Genomic DNA, 25139 nt, shown 5'->3' with positions numbered 1-25139 from the left:
TAAAAAGTCACATGATAAGTTGCATGGATTCATTCTGTTTACAATAATAGTGTTTAACATGTTTTTTGAATGAATACCTCATCTCTGTARCCCACGCATAAAATTATCTGTAAGGTCCCTCAGTCGAGCAGTGAATTTCTAACACAGATTCAACCACAAAGACTAGGGAGATTTTCCAATGCCTCACAAAGAAGGGCCCCAATTGGTAGGTGGGTAAAAATAAAATAAAAAGCAGACATTGAATATCCCTTTGAGCATGGTGAAGTTATTAATTACACTTTGGATGGTGGATCAATACACCCAGTTACTACAAAGATACAGTCGTCCTTCCTAACTCAGGTGCCGAAGAGGAAGGAAACCTCTCAGGGATTTCACCATGAGGCCAATGGTGACTTTAAACCAATTACAGAATTTAATGGCTGTGATAGGAGAAAACTGATGATAGATCAAAAATATTGTAGTTACTCCACAATACTAACCTAAATTACAGAGTGAAAAGAAGGAAGCCTGTACAGAATAAAAATATTCCAAAACATGCATCCTGTTTGCAATAAAGCACTAAATAAATGTACTTTATGTCCTGAGTAAAAAGTGTTATGTTTGAGGCAAATCCAACACAACARATCACTAAGTACCCCTCTTCATATTTTCAAGAATGGTGGTGGCTGCATCATGTCATGGGTATGCTTATTATCGGCAAGGAATAGGGAATTTTTATAGGATAAAAATAAATGAAATAGAACTAAGCACAGGKAAACTCCTAGAGGAAAACCTGGCTCAGTCTGCTTTCCAATAGACACTGGGAGACATTCACCTTTCAGCAGGACAATAACATAAAACACTGGAGTTGCTTACCAAGACGACATTAAATGTTCCTGAGTGGCCTAGTTACAGCTTTGACTTKAATTGACTTGAAAGTCTACAGCAAGACTTGAAAATGGCTGTCTAGCTATGATCAACAACCAGCTAGAAGCAACTATTTGTCCAATGCCGTTGTAATCTACTGGGAATCCAAAATATCTTTATCAACTTGCTCTTTCATAGTTTAATGTTTTACACATTCAAAAGTCTCTCAGGCTATCACACACTGTTATGCAAATGAGTTGCTGTATGTGAGGATGCTGGAGCATACTGAGGGAGAGTTTTTGGTGAGGCGATTGTGCGGCAGGTCAGTGCTGGGGTGCACTGTCTGTGTTCATCCAAATAAATCACAACTTGGTTATTTATGGGAAATCCGTGTCCTAGGACTGTTTACGCTAGTCAACAAACTATGTGTGATTTTCGGTGGCTTTACAGGATCGTTACAAATTGGTGGCAATGGTGGGATCAGTACGTCAACTAGCTAACAACTTACGAGCTTGGCTAATTTTAGCTGGTTAGCTGCATTGGAAAATGGAGGGAAAAGTTGAACAACCCGGGAACAGCAATCGACAACCACTGACCGACCGACAGCCGGTGGTGGATCAGCTGGGTGCCATGGACAGTCGGATTGACCAGCCGGTGTTCATGTCAGAATCTTTCGAGGGGAAAAAAAGATGAATGGACTGTTTGGATTGAACAATTTGAGTTAGCAGCGCAAGTGAATGGATGGTGAGCGGTAGATCGTTTGAACTTTCTCATGCTGTTGCTGAGGGGAAATGCGCAGAGATTTTGTAGTACTTTACCTCAGCATACCAAGAATGATTACAACAGTGTGAAAGTGGCTTTGCAGAGGCATTTTGAGCCACCAGAACATGCTGACTGGAATCATGCATTTTCTCAGGAAAGAAAAGGTAAATTCGTTGAGTGCATTCATGACTTTGGGCATGATTTAAGCAGGRTAGCTTCAAAGGCTTTATAGCCAGATTATAGCACGAGCACACGTAATTCGCTGGCACGAGACCATTTTATTGCACACATTGGGTGCAGTGATCTGCGTATGCACCTGCTCAAGGCAGTACCAAAAACGTTGGAAGAGGCAATTAGTATTGCTACAGAGCTTGATCAGATAAAGCAGCTAGAAATGCTGGAAAGTGAAGACACTGCACAATAAAAAGTGTACATGTGTGGTACAAGCAAGGTTACTCTGCCTCCAGTTGGAGACAGTGTCAGAGTTACAAAAGAGATGTTCGAGTCATTGTGTGAGAGCGTTGCACAGTTGCGGACTAAGGTGCAGTATCTGGCAGCGAGGCAGCCACATCAGAGGCAGACATACCAAAGCAGCAGAGCGTTTCCAGGGTCTTCTACAGTAGCAACGGCAAACGCCACGGGAGGATACAGACCGGACCAGGGAGAGGGAGATCTAGCTTCCCCGGGAGCGACAGAGCACGACCTACGTCGACCAATAGCAGGGCCTGCTGGAAATGTCATTGCACATGAAAAAAACTGTCCTTTCCTTTTCCATGTCAGCGCAGCATCGGCTTCAACTACATGCACAGCTGACCAGTCCACAGCGAGAATTACATCAAGTGTGGTGGAGAGTGGGGTTTACCTGGAGTGCAAATTTGCTGACTCRGAGTATGAGGTCATGGTGGACTCGGGGTCCAGGTTTCCATGGTACACGAACAGGTATGGAGAAATGCTACTGGAGATAAGAGTGGTACATTGCAACCATACCACAGCATGGTTAAAGTAGCAAATGGACAGTTTCTCTCAGTCTTGGAGACCTGGTCCACAGTCATGAACATTGAATCTGACCTGGGATTTTGTCGTTGCTAGCAACGCAGACCAGTGTGTACTGATAGCGACAGACTTTCTGGTAAAATATGGGGCTGTACTTGACGTGAAAAAGAAAACATGTGTTTTGGGGAAYCAGGTTCCCATGATTTTCAGGGGAGTGGCAGGGGGAGTGTGTTAAGTGGTGTTGATAAATGACACGATTATCCCCTCCAGAAGTGAAATGTTTATAACTGGTAAAGTTGAGGGTACAGTAAACAATGACAAAATTGAGGGTCTTCTTGGGCCCTGCGTTAAAGTAACTGATACAAGTAACCTGTTGGTAGTGTCGTGGAAATTCTACACTTAAATGAACAATTATTTATTATCAGCGCGCTGGAGATGTTCCAACCAACTCAATGCACCAAGTACACATGTCGATCAGGAGCTCTCCTGGGGCAGTCTCGTTAGTTATCTTATATAGATTTCAGCCAGCTAACTGAGGTGCAGCTGAGAGCTGTAAAGGAAATGGTGGGGAGGTATGTGGGAATGTTTAGCACTGGTGATTTTGACTTGGGCTGCACTAAACTAGTCCAGCATAGGATTGACACAGGGGACACCAGGCCTATCAAACAAGCATTGAGGCGGGTGCTTGTTKATCTGCAAGCAGAGTTTGACATGCATTTGCATGATATGTTAGAAAGGGGAATAGTTAACCCATCCAGCAGTCCATAGGCAGCACCAGTGGTGTTAGTAAGAAAGAAGGACGGCTCAATCAGGTTCTGTGCGGATTACAGAAGGTTAAATGAGAACACTGTAAAAGATGCTTATCTATATCCTAGGATCGATGAGATCTTGGACTTGCTTGCCGGTGCTCAGTACTTTTCCACTTTAGACTTTGCCAGTGGTTACTGGCAAGTCGAGATGCTCCCTGAGGATCGTTGCAAAACTGCTTTTATGACATTGACAATGCCTCTTCCCCGCACTCGCCCTGAGGTGCGTGTCCTCAGCCCGGTACCACCAGTTCCGGCACCACGCATCAGGCCCCCAGTGCGCTTCCACAGTCCAGTACGGCCTGTGCCTCTTCCCCGCACTCGCTCTGAGGTGCGTGTCCTCAGTCCGGTACCACCAGTTCCGGCACCACGCATCAGGCTTCCAGTGCGCTTCCATAGTCCAGAGCTTCCGACAACAGTACCCAGTCCAGAACTTCCACGCGACAGTACCCAGTCCAGAGCTTCCGGCAACAGTACCAGTCCAGAGCTTCCGGCAACAGTACCCAGTTCAGAGCTTCCGGCAACAAGTACCCAGTCCAGAGCTTCCGGCGACAGTACCCAGTCCAGAGCTTCCGGCGACGGGCCACAGTCCGGAACCTCCAACAACGGGCCACAGTCTGGAACCTCCAACGACGGGCCACAGTCCGGAACCTCCTACGACGGGCCACAGTCTGGAACCTCCTACGACGGGCCACAGTCCGGAATCTCCAACGACGGGCCACAGTACGGAACCTCCTATGACGGGCCACAGTTCGGAACCTCCTATGACGGGCCAGAGTTATAAACCTCCTCCTCCTGAACAAACGTGAAGGAGCTGAGGGCCTTTCTGGGTCTTGTTAACTACTATTGACCTCTTGTGCCACAGCAGAGCACAGTTCTAGCGCCACTGTACAGGTTGCTGAAAGACCAAGTGACTTGGCGTTGCACACAACCGGAACAGGATACCTTCAACAAATGAAAAGAACTGTTAACGYGTGATCAGGTCTTAGTCCACRATGACTCAAAACTACCCACTGGGCACACACTYGTTGAATCAACGTTGTTTCCACGTCATTTCAATGAAATTACATTGAGCCAACATGGAATAGACATTGAATTGACATCTGTGCCTCGTGAGTACCTCTTTCTTTGGCTTGTGACGCATTGTACGGTAGCCATCATCCAGCACATTATGCCAAATAGAGAAGCCCCAGCTTAGAAGAAATACTCACAGATTGAAAAGGAAGCGTTGGGACTAATCTATGGAGTAAAAAAGTTCCATCAGTATCTGTGGGGGAGACAATTTAACTTATTGACAAGAGCCTCCCTACGATTGCATCCAGCGGTAGGCCAACATTTTGTCAGCGTATGACTTCTACCTGAGACCAGTAAATGCCGGAACTTTGTCAGCGCACATCCACACACTGCTAACAGAGCACTTTGAGGAAGCACCGCTGAACGCTATACAAATAGCCAGAGCAACACACATGGAGAGTGAGCTCTCAAAAGTTTACAAACATATCATGGAGGGTTGGCTTGAACAGGTTGAAGAAAACTTGAAATTCTACACACGGAGGAATGAGCTGTCAGTAGAACGAGGGTGTTTCTTATGGGGCAATACACACAGGGCACCAGAACWTTGTAAAAACAAAAGCACTTGCTCGCAAATACTTTGTCTGGTGGCCAGAACTATATAGAGAAGTGGAGCCGYTCTGCAAGAAGTGTGAAATACCATGACAGGTCTTTTTGCATCCATGGTGAGTGTTAAATGTTTACACAGACTGTGCAAGCCCATGTTTATGATAGTGGTTGACGCACACTCTAAACGGTTAGAAGTGTTCAGAATGTCACAAATCACTTCACATGCTACCATAACCAGACTGAGAAGTTGTTCTCATCATTCGGATTGCCTGAGCAAATCGTAATGGACAATGCGAAAACTTTCATGTCAAACSAATTCCAGATGTTTGTGAGGTAGAACGGAATCCTGCACTCCACCAGCACGCATGGACACCCAACTTCAAAAGGAGAGGTATGTTCAGACATTCAAAAATGGTTTAATAAAGCTTGCCAGTAGCACTCTGGACATAGAGGACAAGATCTCCTTGTTCTGACTGCAGTACCGCACCACAACGGACTGCACAACAGGACAAACGCCTGCTGACCTCTTCTTGAGCAGACATGTTCGCACCAGACTGAATTTCATCAAACACAGCACAGCCAATGCTGTGCTTCGCAGGAAGCAGTACAAGTAAAAGTATATTGTCACAAAAAATATTGTCACATACATCGGATAGGTGCAGTGAAATGTGATGTTTTACAGGGTCAGCCATAGTAGTACGATGCCCCTGGAGCAAATTAGGGTTAAGTGTCTTGCTCAAGGGCACATCGACAGATTTTTAACCTTGTCAGCTCGAGTAGTCAAACCAGCAACCTTTCAGTTACTGGCCCAATGCTCTAACCATGACCAACGTACAGTGGAAAGGTCATTTGGAGTGGATGATGCCGTGCACCTGCGAAATACAATGGGAGGAGGACCGAGATGGAAACCTGAGTTTGCCACAGACAGGTCCAGTATCTTACAAAGTGATAGGCAGAGACACTGACAGTCCACATATGACACGGGGATCAGTTGAGAGCATGAGTTGCTACAGAAACACCATCTCAGGTGGTAACTGACTCTTTGACTGACACAACTGACACTGTACAGGTGAGACAAGAACATTTGAACGCAGACACACAAAGCCTGCGTTGCTCGCACAGGGTCATCAGACCACCCCCAGCGTTACAGCCCTGAAAGACTTTTACACACACACATTCACACTGATGAGGCTGAAAAATAGATAAAGGATTGTTATGATGTGAAAAAGATGTATGGACAAAGGTTGTAAGAAAAAGAAACGTATGATGTCAAACTTTTCATTMACATTTTTATAAGATACATACTCTTTTAGTTGTTTACAGTACAAGCATTTWAAAAAAAACTTTTATTTAACTAGGCAAGTCAGTTAAGAACAAATTCTTATTTTCAACAATGGCCTAGGAACAGTGCCTTGTTCAGGGGCAGAAGAAKAGATTTTTAACTTGTCAGCTCTGGGATTTGATATTGCAACCTTTCGGTTACTAGTCCAACGCTCTAACCACTAGGCTACCTGCCGCCCATTTAATAGGGGTCATTTGTTACTGTTTCTCAGACTAAAAGGAGTAGATGATGTAGTGTATTAATTAGCCTATAACAACTACATGGTTAAATTATGGTATTACATTATAGGGTTAATAGTAATATTGGTACACGCAGGTCGCCGTACCATAGTCAAGGTCAAAGTGCATTATGAGAATGCACATGTCAATTCATTCTGTTATTAAACTTGATGCTAAACAGCATGGCTGCATCTTGCCTCGTTAATATACCACAGGTAGTTTACCAACGTTACCGGAATCTTCAGTAATTTTGGTAATTAACAGAAAGTCTATGGCAATCTATCATAACTTTGGTCATTTATATTTGAATTACATTTTTTTTTAAATTAATTTATAGTATAATTTTTGTTGTATCTGTTTCAATACTGTTTCCATATATATAGTAGATAGACCAAATAGCCTAATGAAAAAAGCATCTAATCAACAATGGCATTATTTTCAATTAACTCTGCAACTCTTCCAACTATTAATTAATTAATTAATTTTCACAACTGCTGTCAGCTTGATGCCAAAACAAATACATACTGACATAGTAAAATAAATAAAAGTGTTGAAAAAATTATAAAACAAATGATTATTTCATTCTGAATCAAGATGATTGCCGGAGAACAAGGCTGATGTTTTACGTATTCCTAACCAATCGTTTTTTTGTTTGTTTCTTTGCGTTGTTTGTAACTTATTATTTTACTTATTTTGTACATAATGTTGCCGCTACCGTCTCTTATGACCCGAAAAGATCTTCTGGACATCAGGACTGCGATTACTCACCACGGACTGGCAGAATCCTTTWTTTCCTTTAACGAGTCCGACGAGCCCGACGTGAATGATATACTGCTTCCCCAGGAACAGGCCCAGTTCCCCCATCATTTGCGTGAAGAGAAGGCGGAGAAAAAGGGGCCAGAGGGCGGGCTGCCTTCTGAGAATTCGATTCTGCTAGCAAACGTGCAGTCTTTAGAAAATAAAATCGATGACCTATGCGGAAGATTAAACTACCGGGACATTCAAAAATGTAATATCTTATGCTTCACGGAGTCGTGGCTGAACGACAACATTATCAACATACAGTTGTGTGGTTATACGCTGTATCGGCAGGACAGAACAATGGCGTCTGGTAAGACAAGGGGCATCGGACTATGTATTTTTGTAAATAACAGCTGGTGCACGATATCTAAGGAAGTCTCGAGGTTTTGCTCGCCTGAGGTAGAGTATCTCATGATAAGCTGTAGACCACACTATCTACCTAGAGTTTTCATCTGTATTTTTCGTAGCTGTCTACATACCACAACAGACTGATGCTGGCACTGAATGAGCTGTACTCCAAACAGGAAAATGCTCAACCAGAGGCGGCGCTCCTAGTAGCCGGGGACTTAATGCAGGGAAACTTAAATCAGTCTTACCAAATTTCTATCAGCATGTTAAATGTGCAACTAGAGTGAAAAAACTTTGGACCACCTTTACTCCACACATAGAGACATATACAAAGCTCTCCCTCGCCCACCATTTGGTAAATTTGACCATAATTCTATCCTCCTGATTCCTGCTTTCAAGTAAAAATTTAAGGAAGCACCAGTGACTCGATCAATAAAAATGTGGTCAGATGAAGCAGATGCTAAACTACAGGACTGTTTTGCTAGCACAGACTGGAATATGTTCCGGGATTCCTCCGATGGCATTGAGGAGTGCACCACATCAGTCACTGGCTTCATCAATAAGTGCACCGATGACATCGTCCCCACAGTGACCGTATATACATACCCCAACCAGAAGCCATGGATTACAGGCAACATCCGCACTGGGCTAAAGGCTAGAGCTACTGCTTTCAAGGAGCGGGACTCTAACCCGGAAGCCGATAAGAAATCCCACTATGCCCTCCGACGAACCATCAAACAGGCAAAGCGCCAATACAGGACTAAGATCGATTCGTACTACACCAGCTCTGATGCTCATCGGATGTGACAGGGCCTGCAAACCATTACAGACTACAAAGGGAAGCACAGCTGAGAGCTGCCCAGTGACATGAGCCAACCAGACAAGCTAAACTACTTCTATGCTCGCTTCTAAGCAAATAACACTGAAAAATGCATGAGAGCACAAGCTGTTCCAGAAGACTGTGTGATCACGCTCTCCGCCGATGTGAGTAAGACCTTTAAAAAGGTCAACATTCACAAGGCCGCTGACCAACTGGCAAGTGTCTTCACTGACATTTTCAACCTCTCTCTGTCCGAGTCTGTAATACCAACATGTTTTAAGCAGAACACCATAGTCCCTGTGCCCAAGAACACTAAGGTAACCTGCCTAAGTGACTACTGACCCGTAGCACTCACGTCTGTAGCCATGAAGTGCTTTGAAAGGCTGAAGATGACTCACATCAACACCATTATCCCAGAAACCCTACACCCACTCCAATTAGCATACCGCCCCAACAGATCCACAGATGATACAATCTCTATTGCACTCCACACTGCCCTTTCCCATTCTCAGTCCCCTCCTGTACTCCCTGTTCACTCATGACTGCACGGCCAGGCACAACTCCAACACCATCATTATGGTTGCCGATGACACAACAGATGTTGGCCTGATCACCGACAAAGACCAGACAGCCTATAGGAGGAGGTCAGAGACCTGGCTGTGTGTTGCCAGGACAACAACCTCTCCCTCAACATGATCAAGACAAAGGAGATGATTGTGGACTACAGGAGAAATGGGACCGAGCACACCCCCATTCTCATCGACAGAGCTGTAGTGGAGCAGGTTGAGAGCTTGAAGTTCCTTGGTGTCCACATCACCAACAAACTAACACTGGCCCAGGCACACCAAGACAGTCGTGAAGAGGGCACGACAACGCCTATTCCCCCCCCCCCCCCCCCCCAGGAGACTGAAAAGATGTGGCATGGGCCCTCTGATTCTCAAAGGTTCTACATCTGCACCACCGAGAGCATCCTGACTGGTTGCATCACTGCCTGGTATAGCAACTGCTCGACCTCCGGCGGCAAGGCACTACCCCCCCCCTTTTACACGCTGCTATCTCTGTTGTTTTCATCTATGCATGTCACTTTAATAACTCTACCTACATGTACATATTACCTCAACTAACCGGTGCCCCCGCACATTGAATCTATTCCGGTACCCCCCTGTGTATAGTCTCGCTATTGTTATTTTACTGCTGCTCTTTAATTTTTTTTATTTATTGTTCTTACTTGTATTTTTTTTAAACTGCATTGTTGGTTAGGGGCTCGTAAGTAAGCATTTCACTGTAAGGTCTACACCTGTTGTATTCGGCTCATGTGACTAACACAATTTGATTTGATTTGAATCCCTGATATTACACACCAATGGTATTCACTAAGTTGATGGTTCATATTCTGAAGTGCCCTAATGGGCCACTATATGTCTTGTGATAGATTACATAAAATCCTTGAAAGATAATTATGGTAGTTTACAGGTAAACTTAGAAAGTTTCCAGTAATATACCCTCCCTTTGCAACCCAAATCTCCTCTCATGCCCTCCCTCATCCTCCCCCACTCCAGTGTGCTCAGCTACCCCTCCCCCTCCCTGTCCCCCTCCCTCCACCCCGAACTGGTGGATCTCATCCTCACCTACGCCCTCCGCGTGTGGAGCAACCCCACCCCCCTCAACTTCCAACTTCTTCGCCCCTCCCGGGACCACCCCGAAGAGGGGGACTTCAGGGTGTCCTTCCCCAGCTCCTACCACGAGGACGGGTACCCCTTTGATGGCAGAGGGGGCACCCTGGCTCACGCGTTCTTCCCCGGGACGGCGGACATGGCGGGGGACACCCACTTTGACAATGGGGAGAGCTGGAGTTACGGGTATGGAGGTGAGGGAGAGGCTTAGGGCGTAACACACATAAACAGTGTGTACTTCTGTGAATAACATAATGAGATTTTAATTGCTTTATCTCTCCCTTTCTCTCCCCTCCCTCCATGTCTCTCTTCATCTTTAGCTCCCCCAACCTCTGTCTCCCTTTTTTTCCCCTTCCTCCATTTCTGTCATTCTCCCTCTATCGCCAAATAGCCTATACCTACAGTATATGTATCACCTCGGTACTGGTACCCCTTGTATATAGCTAAGTTGTTACAATTTAAATTGTTACAATTAATTTTTTTATTCCTTGTGTTATTATTTTTCTATTATTTCAATTATTTTCTCTTTGCATTGTTGGGGAGGGCACGTAAGTAAATATTTCACTGTTAGTCTGCACCTGTTGTTTACGAAGCATGTGACAAATACAATTTGATTTGAGATCTATTGTCTCTCTTTCTCTCCTCTCCATCTCTCTCTCAGATGACATTGGCACCACTGATCTCTTCACGGTAGCGGTGCATGAGTTTGGCCACGCCCTGGGCCTCTCACATACCTCTTCCAATCCCTCCATCATGAGGCCATACTACCAGGGGACTGTGGGGGACATCCAGAGCTACACACTACCTACAGATGACAGGCAGGGAATACAGGCTATATACGGTACACACCATCACAATCACACACAGTGCACACACACATTTGAAGTCTTCGTTTGGGTCCTCAACAATGGGAAATGTTAGAAAGACCCATATGCAGAGACACAGGAACACAAATGCTCAAAAATACTGAAATGGTATTTCATAGGAAAGAGAAGAAAGTCTGCCACGCATCCCACTCCGGCCTCCACCACTCCCAAGCTACCTTTCCTGCCCAGTCCTCCATCCCCAAGACTAACACCACGGTGAGTGTATAACTGGGCAAATACTGCAAATACTACAACTTGTTATAGTTAAGATACTATATGACAATATCATGCAAATATCATAAAGATACAGTACCCTCTCACTACCGCCCCTTACAAACACAGCCCAGACCCTGCTCTGCCAGATCGCTGTGAGGGYAAATATGATGCCATTGCCAACATCAGAGGAGAAGTCTTCTTCTTCAAGGGTAAGAAGAACAACCATTTTTCATGTTAACTATAGAAACATTTATGGGCTTGGGACTGTCAGTGTCTGTGTGGCGCCATTTTCTCTCAATTTTCCCGCACGTGGTCCAGCCCCATAGCAATATGATTTCCAGTCGATGACCTTCAGTCCCTCGCCATTTGAGTGACAGCTAGTAAAATGAGAGAGAGAAATCATTTGAGTGACAGCTAGCAAGATGCACACACAGCAGAGAGAGAGAAAGACACAGGAAAATTTCCTCTTGTGTGCTACCTATATCCTCCTACTAGTATCCACATACTTTAATGAGGACAGCTTCTCTATCTTGGAGGGGGAAATCAATAATTTCCAAGACCAGGGACATGCACTAGTCTGTGGCGTCCTAAATTCCAGAACTGGAAAGGAACCTGACACCCGCAGCACACAGGGGGACAAACACCTATCTAGAGGAGACAGCATTCCCTCCCCCATATGCCCCCCTAGGCACAATTACGACAACATAACCAACAAAAACGGGTCACAAATCCTGCAGCTCTGGGTATATACATAGTCAATGGTAGGCTTCGAGGGGACTCCTATGGTAGGTACACTTATAGCTCATCTCTTGGCAGTAGTACTGTAGACTACTTTATCTATGACCTCAACCTAGTCTCTCAGAGCGTTCACAGTCAGGCCACTGACAACCCTATCAGATCACAGCAAAATCACAGTCTAATTGAACAGAGCAATACTCAATCATGAGGCATCAAAGCCAAAGGAACTAATTAATATTAAAGAAATGCTATAGATGGAAGGAAAGTAGTGTGGAAACCTACCAAAAAACAAATAGGCAACAACAAATTCAATCCCTTTTAGACAACTTCCTGGACAAAACACAACAATGACAAATGGTTTGATGAAGAATGCAAAAACCTAAGAAAGAAATTCAGAAACCTATCCAACCAAAAACATAGAGACCCAGAAATCCTGAGCCTACYCCTTCACTATGGTAAATCACTAAAACAATACAGAAATACACGTAATTGAACAATCCATAGAGTCGAACCACTTGTGGGAAAATTGGAAAACACTAAACAAACAACAATACGAAGAGTTATCTATCCAAAACAGATAGATAACTTCTCCAATCTTTTTGGTCGTATAACAAAGAACAAACAGCAAAAACATATACATGATCAAATACAAATCTTAGAATCAACTATTAAAGACTACCAGAACCCACTGGATTCTCCAATTACTTTGAATGAACTACAGGACAAAATATGGTATCCTCAATGAAATTATAAAATATACAGACCACAAATTCCAATTGGCTATACTTAAACTCTTTAACATCATCATTGGCTCTGGTATCTTCCCCAATATTTGGAACCAAGGACTGATCACCCCAATCCACAAAAGTGGAGACAAATTTTACCCCAATAACTACCGTGGGATATGCAACCTTGGGGGAAAAAATGCATTATCATTAACAGCAGACTCGTACATTTCCTCAGTGAAAACAATGTACTGAGCAAATGTCAAATTGGCTTTTTGCCAAATTACCGTACGCTAGATGGCACCCTAATTGACAAAGAAACAAACCAAAACAAAGGCAAAGTCTTCTCATGCTTTGCTGATTTCAAAAAAGCGTTTGACTGAGGCATGAGGGTCTGCTATATTTATTTATTTTATCTTTATTTTTTAAATATAAATTGATGGAAAGTGGTGTTGGGGGAAAAACATACAACATTATAAAATCCATATACACAAACAACAGGTGTGSGGTTAAAATGAACAAAAAATGCATTTCTTTCCACAGGGCCGTGGGGTGAGACAGAGATGCAGCTTAAGCCCCACCCTCTTCAACATATATATCAACGAATTGGCACTAGAACACTAGAACAGTCTGCAGTTCCCGGCCTCACCCTACTAGAATCTGAAGTCAAATGTCTACTGTTTGCTGATTATCTGTTGCTTCTGTCCCCAACCAAGGAGAGCCTACAGCAGCACCTAGATCTTCTGCACAGATTCTGTCAGACCTGGGCCCTGACAGTTAATCTCAGTAAGACAAAAATAATGGTGTTCCAGAAAAGGTCCAGTTGCCACGACCACAAATACAAATTCCATCTAAACACCGTTGCCGTAGAGCACACAAAAAACTATACATACCTCGGCTTAAACATCAGCGCCACAGGTAACATTCACAAAGCAGTGAACAAGCTGAGAGACAAGGCAAAAAGGGCCTTCCATAGAACCCATTACCTTTTATGGTTGTGAGGTCTGGGGTCCTCTCATCATCCAATAATTCACAAAATGGGACAAACACCAAATTGAGACTCTGCATGCAGAATTCTGCAAAAATATCCTCCGTGTACAACGTAAAACACCAAATAATGCATGCAGAGCGTTCCCAATTAGGCCGATACCCTCTAATTATCAAAATCCAGAAAACAGACGTTAAATTCTACAATCACCTAAAAGGAAGCGATTCCCAAACCTTCCATATAAAAGCCATCACCTACAGAGAGATGACCCTGGAGAAGAGTCCCCTAAGCAAGCTGGTCTTGGGGCTCTGTTCACAAACACAAACAGACTCCACAGAGCCCCAGGACAGCAACACAATTAGACGCAACCAAATCATAAGAAAACAAAAATATAATTACTTGATTCACTGGAAAGAATTAACAAAAAAACTGAGCYAACTAGAATGCTATTGGCCCTAAACAGAGAGTACACAGTGGCACTTATACAGTGCGCAGGCTTTTAGCATAGCCCCTTTTACACACCTGCTGGCTTACCCCTACTAGCTAACCACTAGCAGCCTTGAAACACATCACAGTGTTTCTCATACAAAATCAAAATAWACCTTTATCATAGTAGACATTGAACGTCTATAACCAAACTGGCTAAACTGTTCTTTGCCGATGGTAGCTATAGCTAACCTCATACTAAACGGAGTGCTAATGTTACTAGCAGCAGTAACAGTAAATCCAGGTAAACTCAGCAATAAAAGAAACGTCCCTTTTTCAGGACCCTGTCTTTCAAAGATAATTCGTAAAAATCCAAATAACTTCACAGATCTTCATTATAAAGGGTTTAGACACTGTTTCCCATGCTTGTTCAATGAACCATAAACAATTAATGAACATGCACCTGTGGTATGGTTGTTAAGACACTAACAGCTTACAGACGGTAGGCAATTAAGGTCACAGTTATGAAAACGTAGGACACTAAAGAGGCCTTCCTACTGACTCTGAAAAATACAAAACGAAAGATGCCCAGGGTCCCTGCTCATCTGCGTGAACGTGCCTTAGGCATGCTGCAAGGAGGCATGAGGACTGCCAGGGCAATACATTGCAATGTCCGTACTGTGAGACGCCTAAGACAGCGCTACAGGGAGACAGGACGGACAGCTGACACCTACACAGGATCAGTCCATCCGAACGTCACACCTGCGGGACAGGTACAGGATGGCAACAACAACTGCCCGAGTTACACCAGGAACGCACAATCCCTCCATCAGTGCTCAGACTGTCCGCAATAGGCTGAGAGAGGCTGAACTGAGGGCTTGTAGGCCTGTTGTAAGGCAGGTCCTCACCAGACATCAGCTGCAACAACATCGCCTATGGGCACAAACCCACCGTCGCTGGACCAGACAGGACTGGCAAAAAGTGCTCTTCACTGACGAGTCGCGGTTTTGTCTCACCAGCGGTGATGGTCGGATTTGCGTTCATCGTCGAAGGAATGAGCATTACACCGAGGCCTGTACTCTGGAGCAGGATCGATTTGGAGGTAGAGGGTCCGTCATGGTCTGGGGCGGTGTGTCACAGCCTCATCGGACTGAGCTTGTTGTCATTGCAGGCAATCTCAATGCTGTGCGTTACAGGGAAGACCTCCTCCTCCCTCATGTGGTACCCTTCCTGCAGGCTCATCCTGACATGACCCTCCAGCATGACAATGCCACCAGCTCGTTCTGTGCGTGACTTCCTGCAAGACAGGAATGTCAGTGTTCTGCCATGGCCAGCGAAGAGCCCGGATCTCAATCCCATTGAGCACGTCTGGGACCTGTTGGATCAGAGGGTGAAGGCTAGGGCCATTCCCCCCAGAAATGTCCGGGAACTTGCAGGTGCCTTGGTGGAAGAGTGGGGTAACATCTTACAGCAAGAACAGGCAAATCTGGTGCAGTCCATGAGGGTGAGATGCATTGCAGTACTTAATGCAGCTGGTGGCCACACGAGATACTGACTGTTACTTTTGATTTTGACCCCCCCCCTTTGTTCAGGGACACATTATTCAATTTCTGTTAGTCACATGTCTGTGGAACTTGTTCAGTTTATATCTCAGTTGTATGTTCATACAAATATTTACACATATTAAGTTTGCTGAAAATAATTGCAGTTGACAGTGAGAGGACTATCTTTTTTTGCTGAGTTTATAATGGCTGACCCAACATTGGCTACCATGATATCCTGCAACTTATATCGGCCAATAAAGATCACAGTTTAGCAAAAATAAAGACATACCTTGAAACAAAAGATGACATTAATCCAATTGGTATTTGAACATTTATTTTTCCAAAACATGCAGTGTTGATGTACGCGAGTTGTTGTAGCTTGCTTGCTAGCTAGCTGGCCTATTCCATCCCCAAACACCATGCTAGATCCGAGTGGGCGAGTTCGTTTTGCATGGACTGTTTAAAAAAAATCATCTACTAGCAACATAACATGACAAAACTCTTTGGGCAATTTAGTACCTACTTACCCAATTCGCCTCCATCACCGAAGCCACCAGCAGGCTGTTCCTTTCTTGACGTCAAAGCCCAATGTATTGTTGGTATAGGAGTTTTTGATAAATGGAAATCACATTGCGAAAATAGAAGTGGATATCATTTTTTTTTTTGCATGAAGACTGTTTAGATAAAATACAATACATTTACGTTGTTAGATTTGTGGAACAAACTGTCTATCGTGCAACTTTTCCTTTATCACTTATATAAGGTCAACTGTAACCCGTACATTGTACACAAATACGTATGCATAGTGCATACACTTACTGTATACTGTACACCCAAAACACACACATTCCCATTCTCTCCCCCCCCCAACCTGTGCCTCTCCCTTTATTTTCTCTCTCTCTCCCTCCCTCTCTCAGGTGCTTTTTTCTGGCGTGCTCAGCAGTGGGGTTCTCTGGTGTCTTTCAACCCAGCATTGATCCACAACTTCTGGGTTGGGCTCCCCCTAAGGCTGGACCGGATCGACACAGTCTATGAAAGGAGCGACGGACACATAATCTTCTTCATTGGTGAGATAGGCGAAAATATTCAAAAATATATAATACTGCATAATATGATATGTTATACCTCTAAATATATAATATTCTCAATTGTATATTGCTTACTGTTATGTGCTTGTGTGAGTAGTATATGAATGCCCAAATGTGTGTCTTCTATCTGTTTATGTCTGATAAATTATATATTTCAATGTGATTAATCTCTCTCTGGTTGTCCTCTGTCCTCTCTACTCTCTGTGCAGGAGCCCAGTACTGGATGTTCAAAGACAGGGCCTCTTTGCCTGGGTACCCACGCTCCCTAGAGGAATGGGGCATGCGTACCATGGAGGGTCGGCCACTGGAGAGGGTGGAGGCGGTGTTTGTGTGGGCACACAATGGGAAAACGTACGTGTTCAGCGGAGGGGAGTTCTGGAGATTTGACGAAGGGGGGCAGGACAGGAAACTGGAGGGGGGGTACCCCAAAATGGTCTCCCTCTGGACAGGGGTGCCCTCTGACCCCGATGACATCATCAGCTGGGGAGACGGTAAGAAATACGCTAAGTTAGTGTTTGCACCTAATCACAGATCCAGGATCAGATTGGCCTTTACCCAATCCAATCATTTTACCCAGGGATGGGCAACTGGCGGCCCCCACTTTTGTAGGCCCGCGGATCCATTTTTTTTTAGGAACTCAGTTGGGGTCGCAACTTACTGTTGAGAGTTAGAACAATGAATACAAAAGATGCTATTTCAAAATGTTGCATAATTTCTATTATGTCAGTCACTCAATTACTCAATTACAGTAGCCCATGTCCGCTAACATTTTTTTGATTGGTAAATTAGTCTAGCGACTAGCTATCTAAACTTGTAGTAAGCATGGTCGAAATACCGACCTATGGCAAAATGTGTAGAATTGCAGGAAATTAGCTGTAAAACTGCAAATTCTTTTGCCGGCCCCTGGGCAAAATGAGTAGAATTGCACGAAATTAGTTATGAAATTGCAAAATCTTCTCTCCGCCCCATAGAAAAATGCACCATGCTCTACCAACTGACCAATACAGGACCACACTACAGTACTCTGAGAAAAGCTTTGTGGGTCCTTAAGCCATAGTAAAGTGTAGTTTTGGGGCACTTTTAGTACCAGTCAAATCTTTGGACACACCTACTCATTCAAGGGTTTTTCTTTATTTTTTTAAATATTTTCTACATTGTCGAATAATAGTGAAAATATCAAAACTATGAAATAACACATATGGAATCATGTAGTAACCAAAAAAGTGTTAAACAAATCTAAATATATTTTTGCCTTGATGACAGCTTTGCTTTATGAGGAATGCTTTTCCAATAGTCTTGAAGGAGTTCCCACATATGCTGAGCACTTGTTGGCTGCTTTTCCTTCACTCTGCGTTCCAACTCATCCCAAACCATCTCAATTGGGTTAAGGTTGGGTGATTGTGGAGGCCAGGTCATCTGATGCAGCACCATCCCTCTCCTTCTTGGTAAAATAGCCCTTACACAGCTTGGAGGTGTGTTTTGGGTCATTGTCCTGTTGAAAGTGCAAACCATATGGGTTGGCGTATCACTGCAGAATGCTGTGGTGGCCATGCTGGTTAAGTGTGCCTTGAAATCTAAATAAATCACAGACAGTGTCACCAGCAAAGCACCACCACACCTCCTCCTCCATGCTTCACGGTGGGAACCACACATGCAGAGATTATCCGTTCACTTACTCTGCGTCTCACAAAGACATGGCGGTTGGAACCATAAATCTCAAATTAGGACTCATCAGACCAAAGGACAGATTTCCACCGGTCTAATGAACATTGCTCGTGTTTCTTGGCCCAAGCAAGTCTTCTTCTTCTTGCAGCAATTCYACCATGAAGGCCTGATTCACACAGTCTACTCTGAACAATTGATGTTGAGATTTGTCTGTTACTTGAACTCTGTGAAGCATTTATTTGGGCTGCAATTTGAGGTCCAGTTAACTCTAAAGAACTTATCCTCAGCAGCAGAGGTAACTCTGGGTCTTCCTGTGGCAGCCCTCATGAGAGCACGTTTCATCGTAGCGCTTGATGGTTTTTGCGACTGCACTTGAAGAAAGTTTCAAAGTTCTTGACATTTTCTTGAATGATCTTCATGTCTTAAAGTAATGATGGACTGTCGTTTCTCTTTGCTTATTTGAGCTGTTCTTGCCATAATATGGACTTTGTCTTTTACCAAATAGGGCTATCTTCTGTATACCACCCTTACCTTGTCACAACACAACTGATTGMCTCAAATGCATTAAGAGGGGAAAAAATTATACAAATTAACTTTTAACAAGGCACACCAGTTAATTGAAATGCATTCCAGGTGACTACCTCATTAAGCTGGTTGAGAGAATGCCAAGAGTGTGCAAAGCAGTCATCAAGGCAAAGGGTGGCTACTTTTAAGAATCTCAAATATATATTAATTTGTTTAACACTTTCTTTTGTTACTACATGATTCCATATGTGTTATTTCATAGTTCTGATGTATTCACTATTATTCTACAATTTAGAAAATAATAAAAATAAAGAAAAGTCCTTAAATGAGTAGTTGTGTCCAAACTTTTGACTGGTACTGTATGTGTTGTAGGAGTTATCGGAAGTTCCGACTGGGACGTTTTGCTTGAATTACAAGTGGGAAAACAAGTATTTTTTGTTTGTTGTTTTACCACTGACCTTTCACCTTTTCAACCAAAAGATGAAAACAAATCAATTTGACAATTACAYACTTAGCAATGTGAATATATCCAGTTTGACCATATTGTAAATGTTAAGAAAGCTAGCTAACTTTATTATTAGCAATGTTAGCTAGCTTATCTAGCTACCTAAATCTTGTTGGTTGAATAATTGTTCCGACTTTAAAAGCACTTGAACACAATCATGTTGGACTTATAATTTCCCACTTCCCACAAGCACATGAATGCCCCATTCGTCACATGAATAGAATGTAAATATATTATATGCAACTTTACTGAGAGTGTGATATTGGGAGATTCTCAATTGTGGAAAAGTCTACCACACCCTCTCGAAGGAAAGGCATGCACACATTTAAAAAGTAGTTATATAACCATTTTATTTTAGGATTCCTCCCCTGTAAATGTAATTTGCCTGATGACGCACGAGTGGAGGAGAGTCTAATTTCATACAAGCGTATTTCTTTCAACGTTTCCTCTTCTCGCCTCCGCTCCTAGAATACCTCAACCTTTTTCAAAAGGAGGCGAGGAGAGGATGGAGGAGAGGAAGCGAGGAGTCGAGCAACACCAATTGAGAATCTCCCAATATGTTTAGTTGACCACATCTCTCCTTGAAGTACACAAACCATACCACAATCACTCTCTTCCCTCTGCCCCTCAGGAGATGCTTATTTCTTCAAGGACACTTCCTACTGGGTGCTAAAGAGAGGGGGATTGGACCAGGGAAGTATCACTCCAAAATCCACAGCAGTGGATTGGATGAAATGTAAGGTTGGTGCACCAACTCCCACCCACTTACCCAAGATGCCTCACCCTACAGGCAGAGACTGTGACCGGAGCAGAACTGTAACAATACAAGCATCTTATTGCCTAATTATAGTGTCTGTTTCTGTTTTGTTGTTATTCTCTGTTTCTGTATGTTAGTGGTCACTTTTTTCAATGTTTTTTTTCTCTGTCAACTACAATGATTACAATGATTTGGTGAAAATGAAATTAAATAGATAAAATGACAGACAGCAAGCAGGGTTCAGGAGTTGTGATGATTTCAGTGCTCAGAGGACTATAAGCCATTTAAATCAAATCAAATCAAATCTTATTTGTCACATACACATGGTTAGCAGATGTTAATGCAAGTGTAGCGAAATGCTTGTGCTTCTAGTTCCGACAATGCAGTAATAACCAACAAGTAATCTAACCTAACAATTCCACAACTACTACCTTATACACACAAGTGTAAAGGGATAAAGAATATGTACATAAAGATATATGAATGAGTGATGGTACAGAACGGCATAGGCAAGATGCAGTAGATGGTATCGTGTACAGTCTATACATATGAGATGAGTAATGTAGGGTATGTAAACATAAAGTGGCATAGTTTAAAGTGGCTAGTGATACATGTATTACATAAAGATGGCAAGATGCAGTGGATGATATACAGTACAGTATATACATATACATATGAGATGAGTAATGTAGGGTATGTAAACATTATATTAGTGGCATTGTTTAAAGTGGCTAGTGATACATTTTTACATAATTTCCATCAATTCCCATTATTAAAGTAGCTGGAGTTGAGTCAGTATGTTGGCAGCGGCCACTAAATGTTAGTGGTGGCTGTTTAACAGTCTGATGGCCTTGAGATAGAAGCTGTTTTTCAGTCTCTCGGTCCCTGCTTTGATGCACCTGTACTGACCTCGCCTTCTGGATGATAGCGGGGTGAACAGGCAGTGGCTCGGGTGGTTGTTGTCCTTGATGATCTTTATGGCCTTCCTGTGACATCGGGTGGTGTTTACAGTGTATTTAAGTATGTCCGTCTGGTCATTATGTCTTGTGATGTACTGTATGTCACCTGATATGATGTATGTCTTGTGATATATGTTATATGTACACCAATTATGTCTGTCCTTTGTTGCAAAGACAATTTCCATATGGGATATTAAATTATATTATTCTATCCTATCCTGTGTAATGCCATGATTGGTTCAATTATTATTTAGTCGTTCTGAACTTAGCTTAGGGGCAGTTCAGTTGATTGAATGTTTCAGATTTTTTTGGGCATAAACATATGAACAATGAGTCCCAAACACAAGATGTGTTGTGAAAATAATGAATGCAAAGTGTGTAAATGTGCCCATATAGTTTCACAAACATATTTCATGATCCAAAAGCAAATGAGTCATTGCTAACAAAAACTAATGATGATTAACAATAGTGTTGGGGGTAACATTATATAGAACTCACTGTACTAGCAGTGTCAATTCCCATGAAGCTAAAAATGACTGGCGGCCTGAGATAAACAATGCTAGAACCATTACATTCTAAACTGTCAACGTGTGAGCTAACAATAGCTGAAACTTAATAGCCTAAAGCTAGTTAGAGATTGGCAAGGCTAAATATAGTTAGCATAAAGCTAGCAAACTGTTAAATGCTATTTTCTTACAAATATAAACACTTTCAACACATTTTAATGTAATGTCGGAAGGGATTCAGACCCCTTGACTTTTTCCATATTTTGTTAGGTTACAGCCTTATTCTAAAATAGATTAAATGTTTGTTTTTTCTCCCATCAATCCACACACAATACCCCATAATGTTTTTTGTTGCTAATAAAATAAAAAAATAAAAATGAAATGTCACATTTACATAAGTATTCAGACCCTTTACTCAGTACTTTGTTGAAGCACCTTTGGCAGAGATTATAGCATCAAGTCTTCTTGGYTATGATGCTACAAGCTTGGCAAACCTTTATTTGAGGAGTTTCTCCCATTCTTCTCTGTAGATCCTCTCAAGCTCTGTCAGGTTGGATGGGGAGCGTCACTGCACAGCCATTTTCAGGTCTTTCCAGAGATGTTCGATTGGGTTCAAGTCCGGACTCTGGCTGGGCCATTCAAGGACATTCAGAGGTGTCGCAAAGCCACTCCTGCATTGTCTTGGCTGTGTGCTTAGGGTCGTTGTCCTGTTAGAAGGTGAACCTTCACCCCAGTCTGAGGTCCTGAGCGCACTGGAGAAAGTTTCCATCAAGGCTCTCTGTACTTTGCTCCGTTCATTTTCCCTCGATCCTGACTAGTCTCCCAGTCCCTGCCACTGAAAAACATCCCCACAGCATGATGCTACCACCACCATGCTTCACCATAGAGATGGTGCCAGGTTTCCTTCAGACGTGAGGCTTGGCATTCAGACAAAGAGTTCAATCTTGGTTTCATCAGACAAGATAATCTTGTTTCTCATGGTCAGAGTCCTTTAGGTGCCTTTTGGCAAACTCCAAGCGGGCTGTCATGTGTATTTTACTGAGGAGTGGCTTCCATCTGGCCGCTCTACCATAATGGCCTGATTGGTGGAGTGCTGGTTGGACAACATGGTTGTCCTTCTGGAAGGTTCTCCCATCTCCACAGAGGAACTCTGGAGCTCTGTCTGAGTGACCATTGAGTTCTTGGTCACCTCCCTGACCAAGGCACTTCTCCCCCGATTGCTCAGTTTGGTCGGGCGACCCTCTCTAGGAAGAGTCTTCCAAACTTCTTCCATTTAAGAATGAAGGAGGCCACTGTGTTCTTGGGGACCTTCATTGCTGCAGACATTTTTTGGTACCCTTCCCCAGGTCTGTACCTAGACACAATCCTGTCTCGGAGCTCTACGGACAATTCCTTCGACCTCATGGCTTGGTTTTTGCTCTGACATCAAATCAAATGTATTTATATAGCCCTTCTTACATCAGCTGATATCTTAAAGTGCTGTACAGAAACCCAGCCTAAAACCCCAAACAGCAAGCAATGCAGGTGTAGAAGCACGGTGGCTAGGAAAAACTACCTAGAAAGGCCAAAACCTAGGAAGAAACCTAGAGAGGAACCAGGCTATGAGGGGTGGCCAGTCCTCTTCTGGCTGTGCCGGGTGGAGATTATAACAGAACATGCCAATGATGTTCAAATGTTCATTAAATGATCAGCATGGTCAAATAATAATAATCACAGTAGTTGTCGAGGGTGCAACAAGTCAGCCTCAGGAGTAAATGTCAGTTGGCTTTTCATAGCCAATCATTCAGAGTATCTCTACTGCTCCTGCTGTCTCTAGAGAGTTGAAAACAGCAGGTCTGGGACAAGTAGCACGTCCGGTGAACAGGTCAGGGTTCCATACCGCAGGCAGAACAGTTGAAACTGGAGCAGCAGCACGGCAGGTGGACTGGGGACAGCAAGGAGTCATCATGCCAGGTAGTCCTGAAGCATGGTCCTATTGCTCAGGTCCTCCGAGAGAGAGAAGAGAGAATTAGAGAGAGCATACTTAAATTCACACAGGACACCTGATAAGACAGGAGAAGTATTCCAGATATAACAGACTGACCCTAGCCCCCGACACATAAACTACTGCAGCATAAATACTGGAGGCTGAGACAGGAGGGTCAGGAGACACTGTGGCCACATCCGATGATACCCCGGGACAGGGCCAAACAGGCAGGATATAACCCCACCCACTTTGCCAAAGCACAGCCCCCACACCACTAGAGGGATATCTTCAACCACCAACTTACCATCCTGAGACAAGGCCGAGTATAGCCCACAAAGACACAGTTGACATCCACTGTCAACTGTTGGTGCCTTTCCAAATCATGTCCAATTAATTTAATTTACCACAGGTGGACTCCAATCAAGTTGTAGAAACATCTCAACGATGGTCAATTGTAACCTGACCTAAATTTCGAGTCTCATAGCATAGGGTCTGAACACTTATGTAAATTAAGTATTTCTATTTTATATTTATTTGCAAACATTTCTTAAAAATGTAATCCATTTTAGAAAAAGTGGTCTGAATACTTTCCCAATGCACTGTATTTATGAAAAATATGTTGTATTATATTTTACTAACTACCATAGCATGCTGTGAAAATGTATTTTTGATTTATTTAACTAGGCAAGTCAGTCACGAACAAATTCTTATTTTCAATGACGGCTTACGAAAAGGCAAAAGGCCTCCTGCGGGGACAGGGGCTGGGAATAAAACAAGAAATATAGGACAAAACACACATCACAACAAGAGACACCACAATACTACATAAAGAGAGACTTAAGACAACAACATAGCATGGCAGCAATACATGACAACAACATGGAAGCAACACAACATGGCAGCAGCATAACATGGTAGCAGCACAAAACATGGTACAAACATTATTGGGCACAGACAACAGCACAAAGGGCAAGAAGGTAGAGACAACAATACATCATGRGAAGTAGCCACAACTGTTAGTAAGAGTGTCCATGACTGAGTCTTTGAATGAAGAGATTGAGATGAAACTGTCCAGTTTCAGTGTTTTTTTGCCGCTCGTTCCAGTCACTAGCTACAGCGAACTGAAAGAGGAGTCTAACATGGATAGGATGGTCACCTAAATCAGGGTTACTTTGGCAGCTGGGGTGAAAGAGGAGCAATTAAGATAGAGGAAACCAAGTCTATATTTAACCTTAGCCTGCAGCTTTGACATGTGCTGAGAGAAGGACAGTGTACCATCTAGACAAACTCCCAAGTACTTGTATGAGGTGACTACCTCAAGCTCTAAACCCTCAGAGGTAGTAATCACAGCAGTGGGGAAAGGGGCATTCTTCTTACCAAACCACATGACCTTTGTTTTGGAGGTGTTCAGAACAAGGTTAAGGTCAGAGAAAGCT

At 43.3% G+C, this 25139-nt stretch overlaps 1 protein-coding gene across 3 annotated transcripts in view; it reads left to right on the top strand.

Annotated features, from left to right (window-relative positions):
- The window catches only part of mmp25a (matrix metallopeptidase 25a), a 31365-nt gene extending 9918 nt beyond the window's left edge, over positions 1-21447 (top strand). For all 3 annotated transcript variants that reach the window (XM_070449812.1, XM_070449813.1, XM_024013514.2), the window contains 7 exons: positions 10116-10423; positions 10891-11070; positions 11215-11311; positions 11438-11520; positions 16650-16799; positions 17030-17311; positions 20147-21447. In XM_070449812.1, coding sequence (XP_070305913.1) covers positions 10116-10423; positions 10891-11070; positions 11215-11311; positions 11438-11520; positions 16650-16799; positions 17030-17311; positions 20147-20409 — 1363 coding nt within the window. In that variant the 3' untranslated portion in view covers positions 20410-21447. The remainder of the gene's footprint in view (positions 1-10115; positions 10424-10890; positions 11071-11214; positions 11312-11437; positions 11521-16649; positions 16800-17029; positions 17312-20146) is intronic.
- Positions 21448-25139: the final 3692 nt, after the last annotated feature.

Source organism: Salvelinus sp. IW2-2015, linkage group LG20, assembly GCF_002910315.2.
Source record: "Salvelinus sp. IW2-2015 linkage group LG20, ASM291031v2, whole genome shotgun sequence".
NCBI classification, from domain to species: domain Eukaryota; kingdom Metazoa; phylum Chordata; class Actinopteri; order Salmoniformes; family Salmonidae; genus Salvelinus; species Salvelinus sp. IW2-2015.
This window is presented reverse-complemented; position numbering and strand designations above follow the sequence as displayed.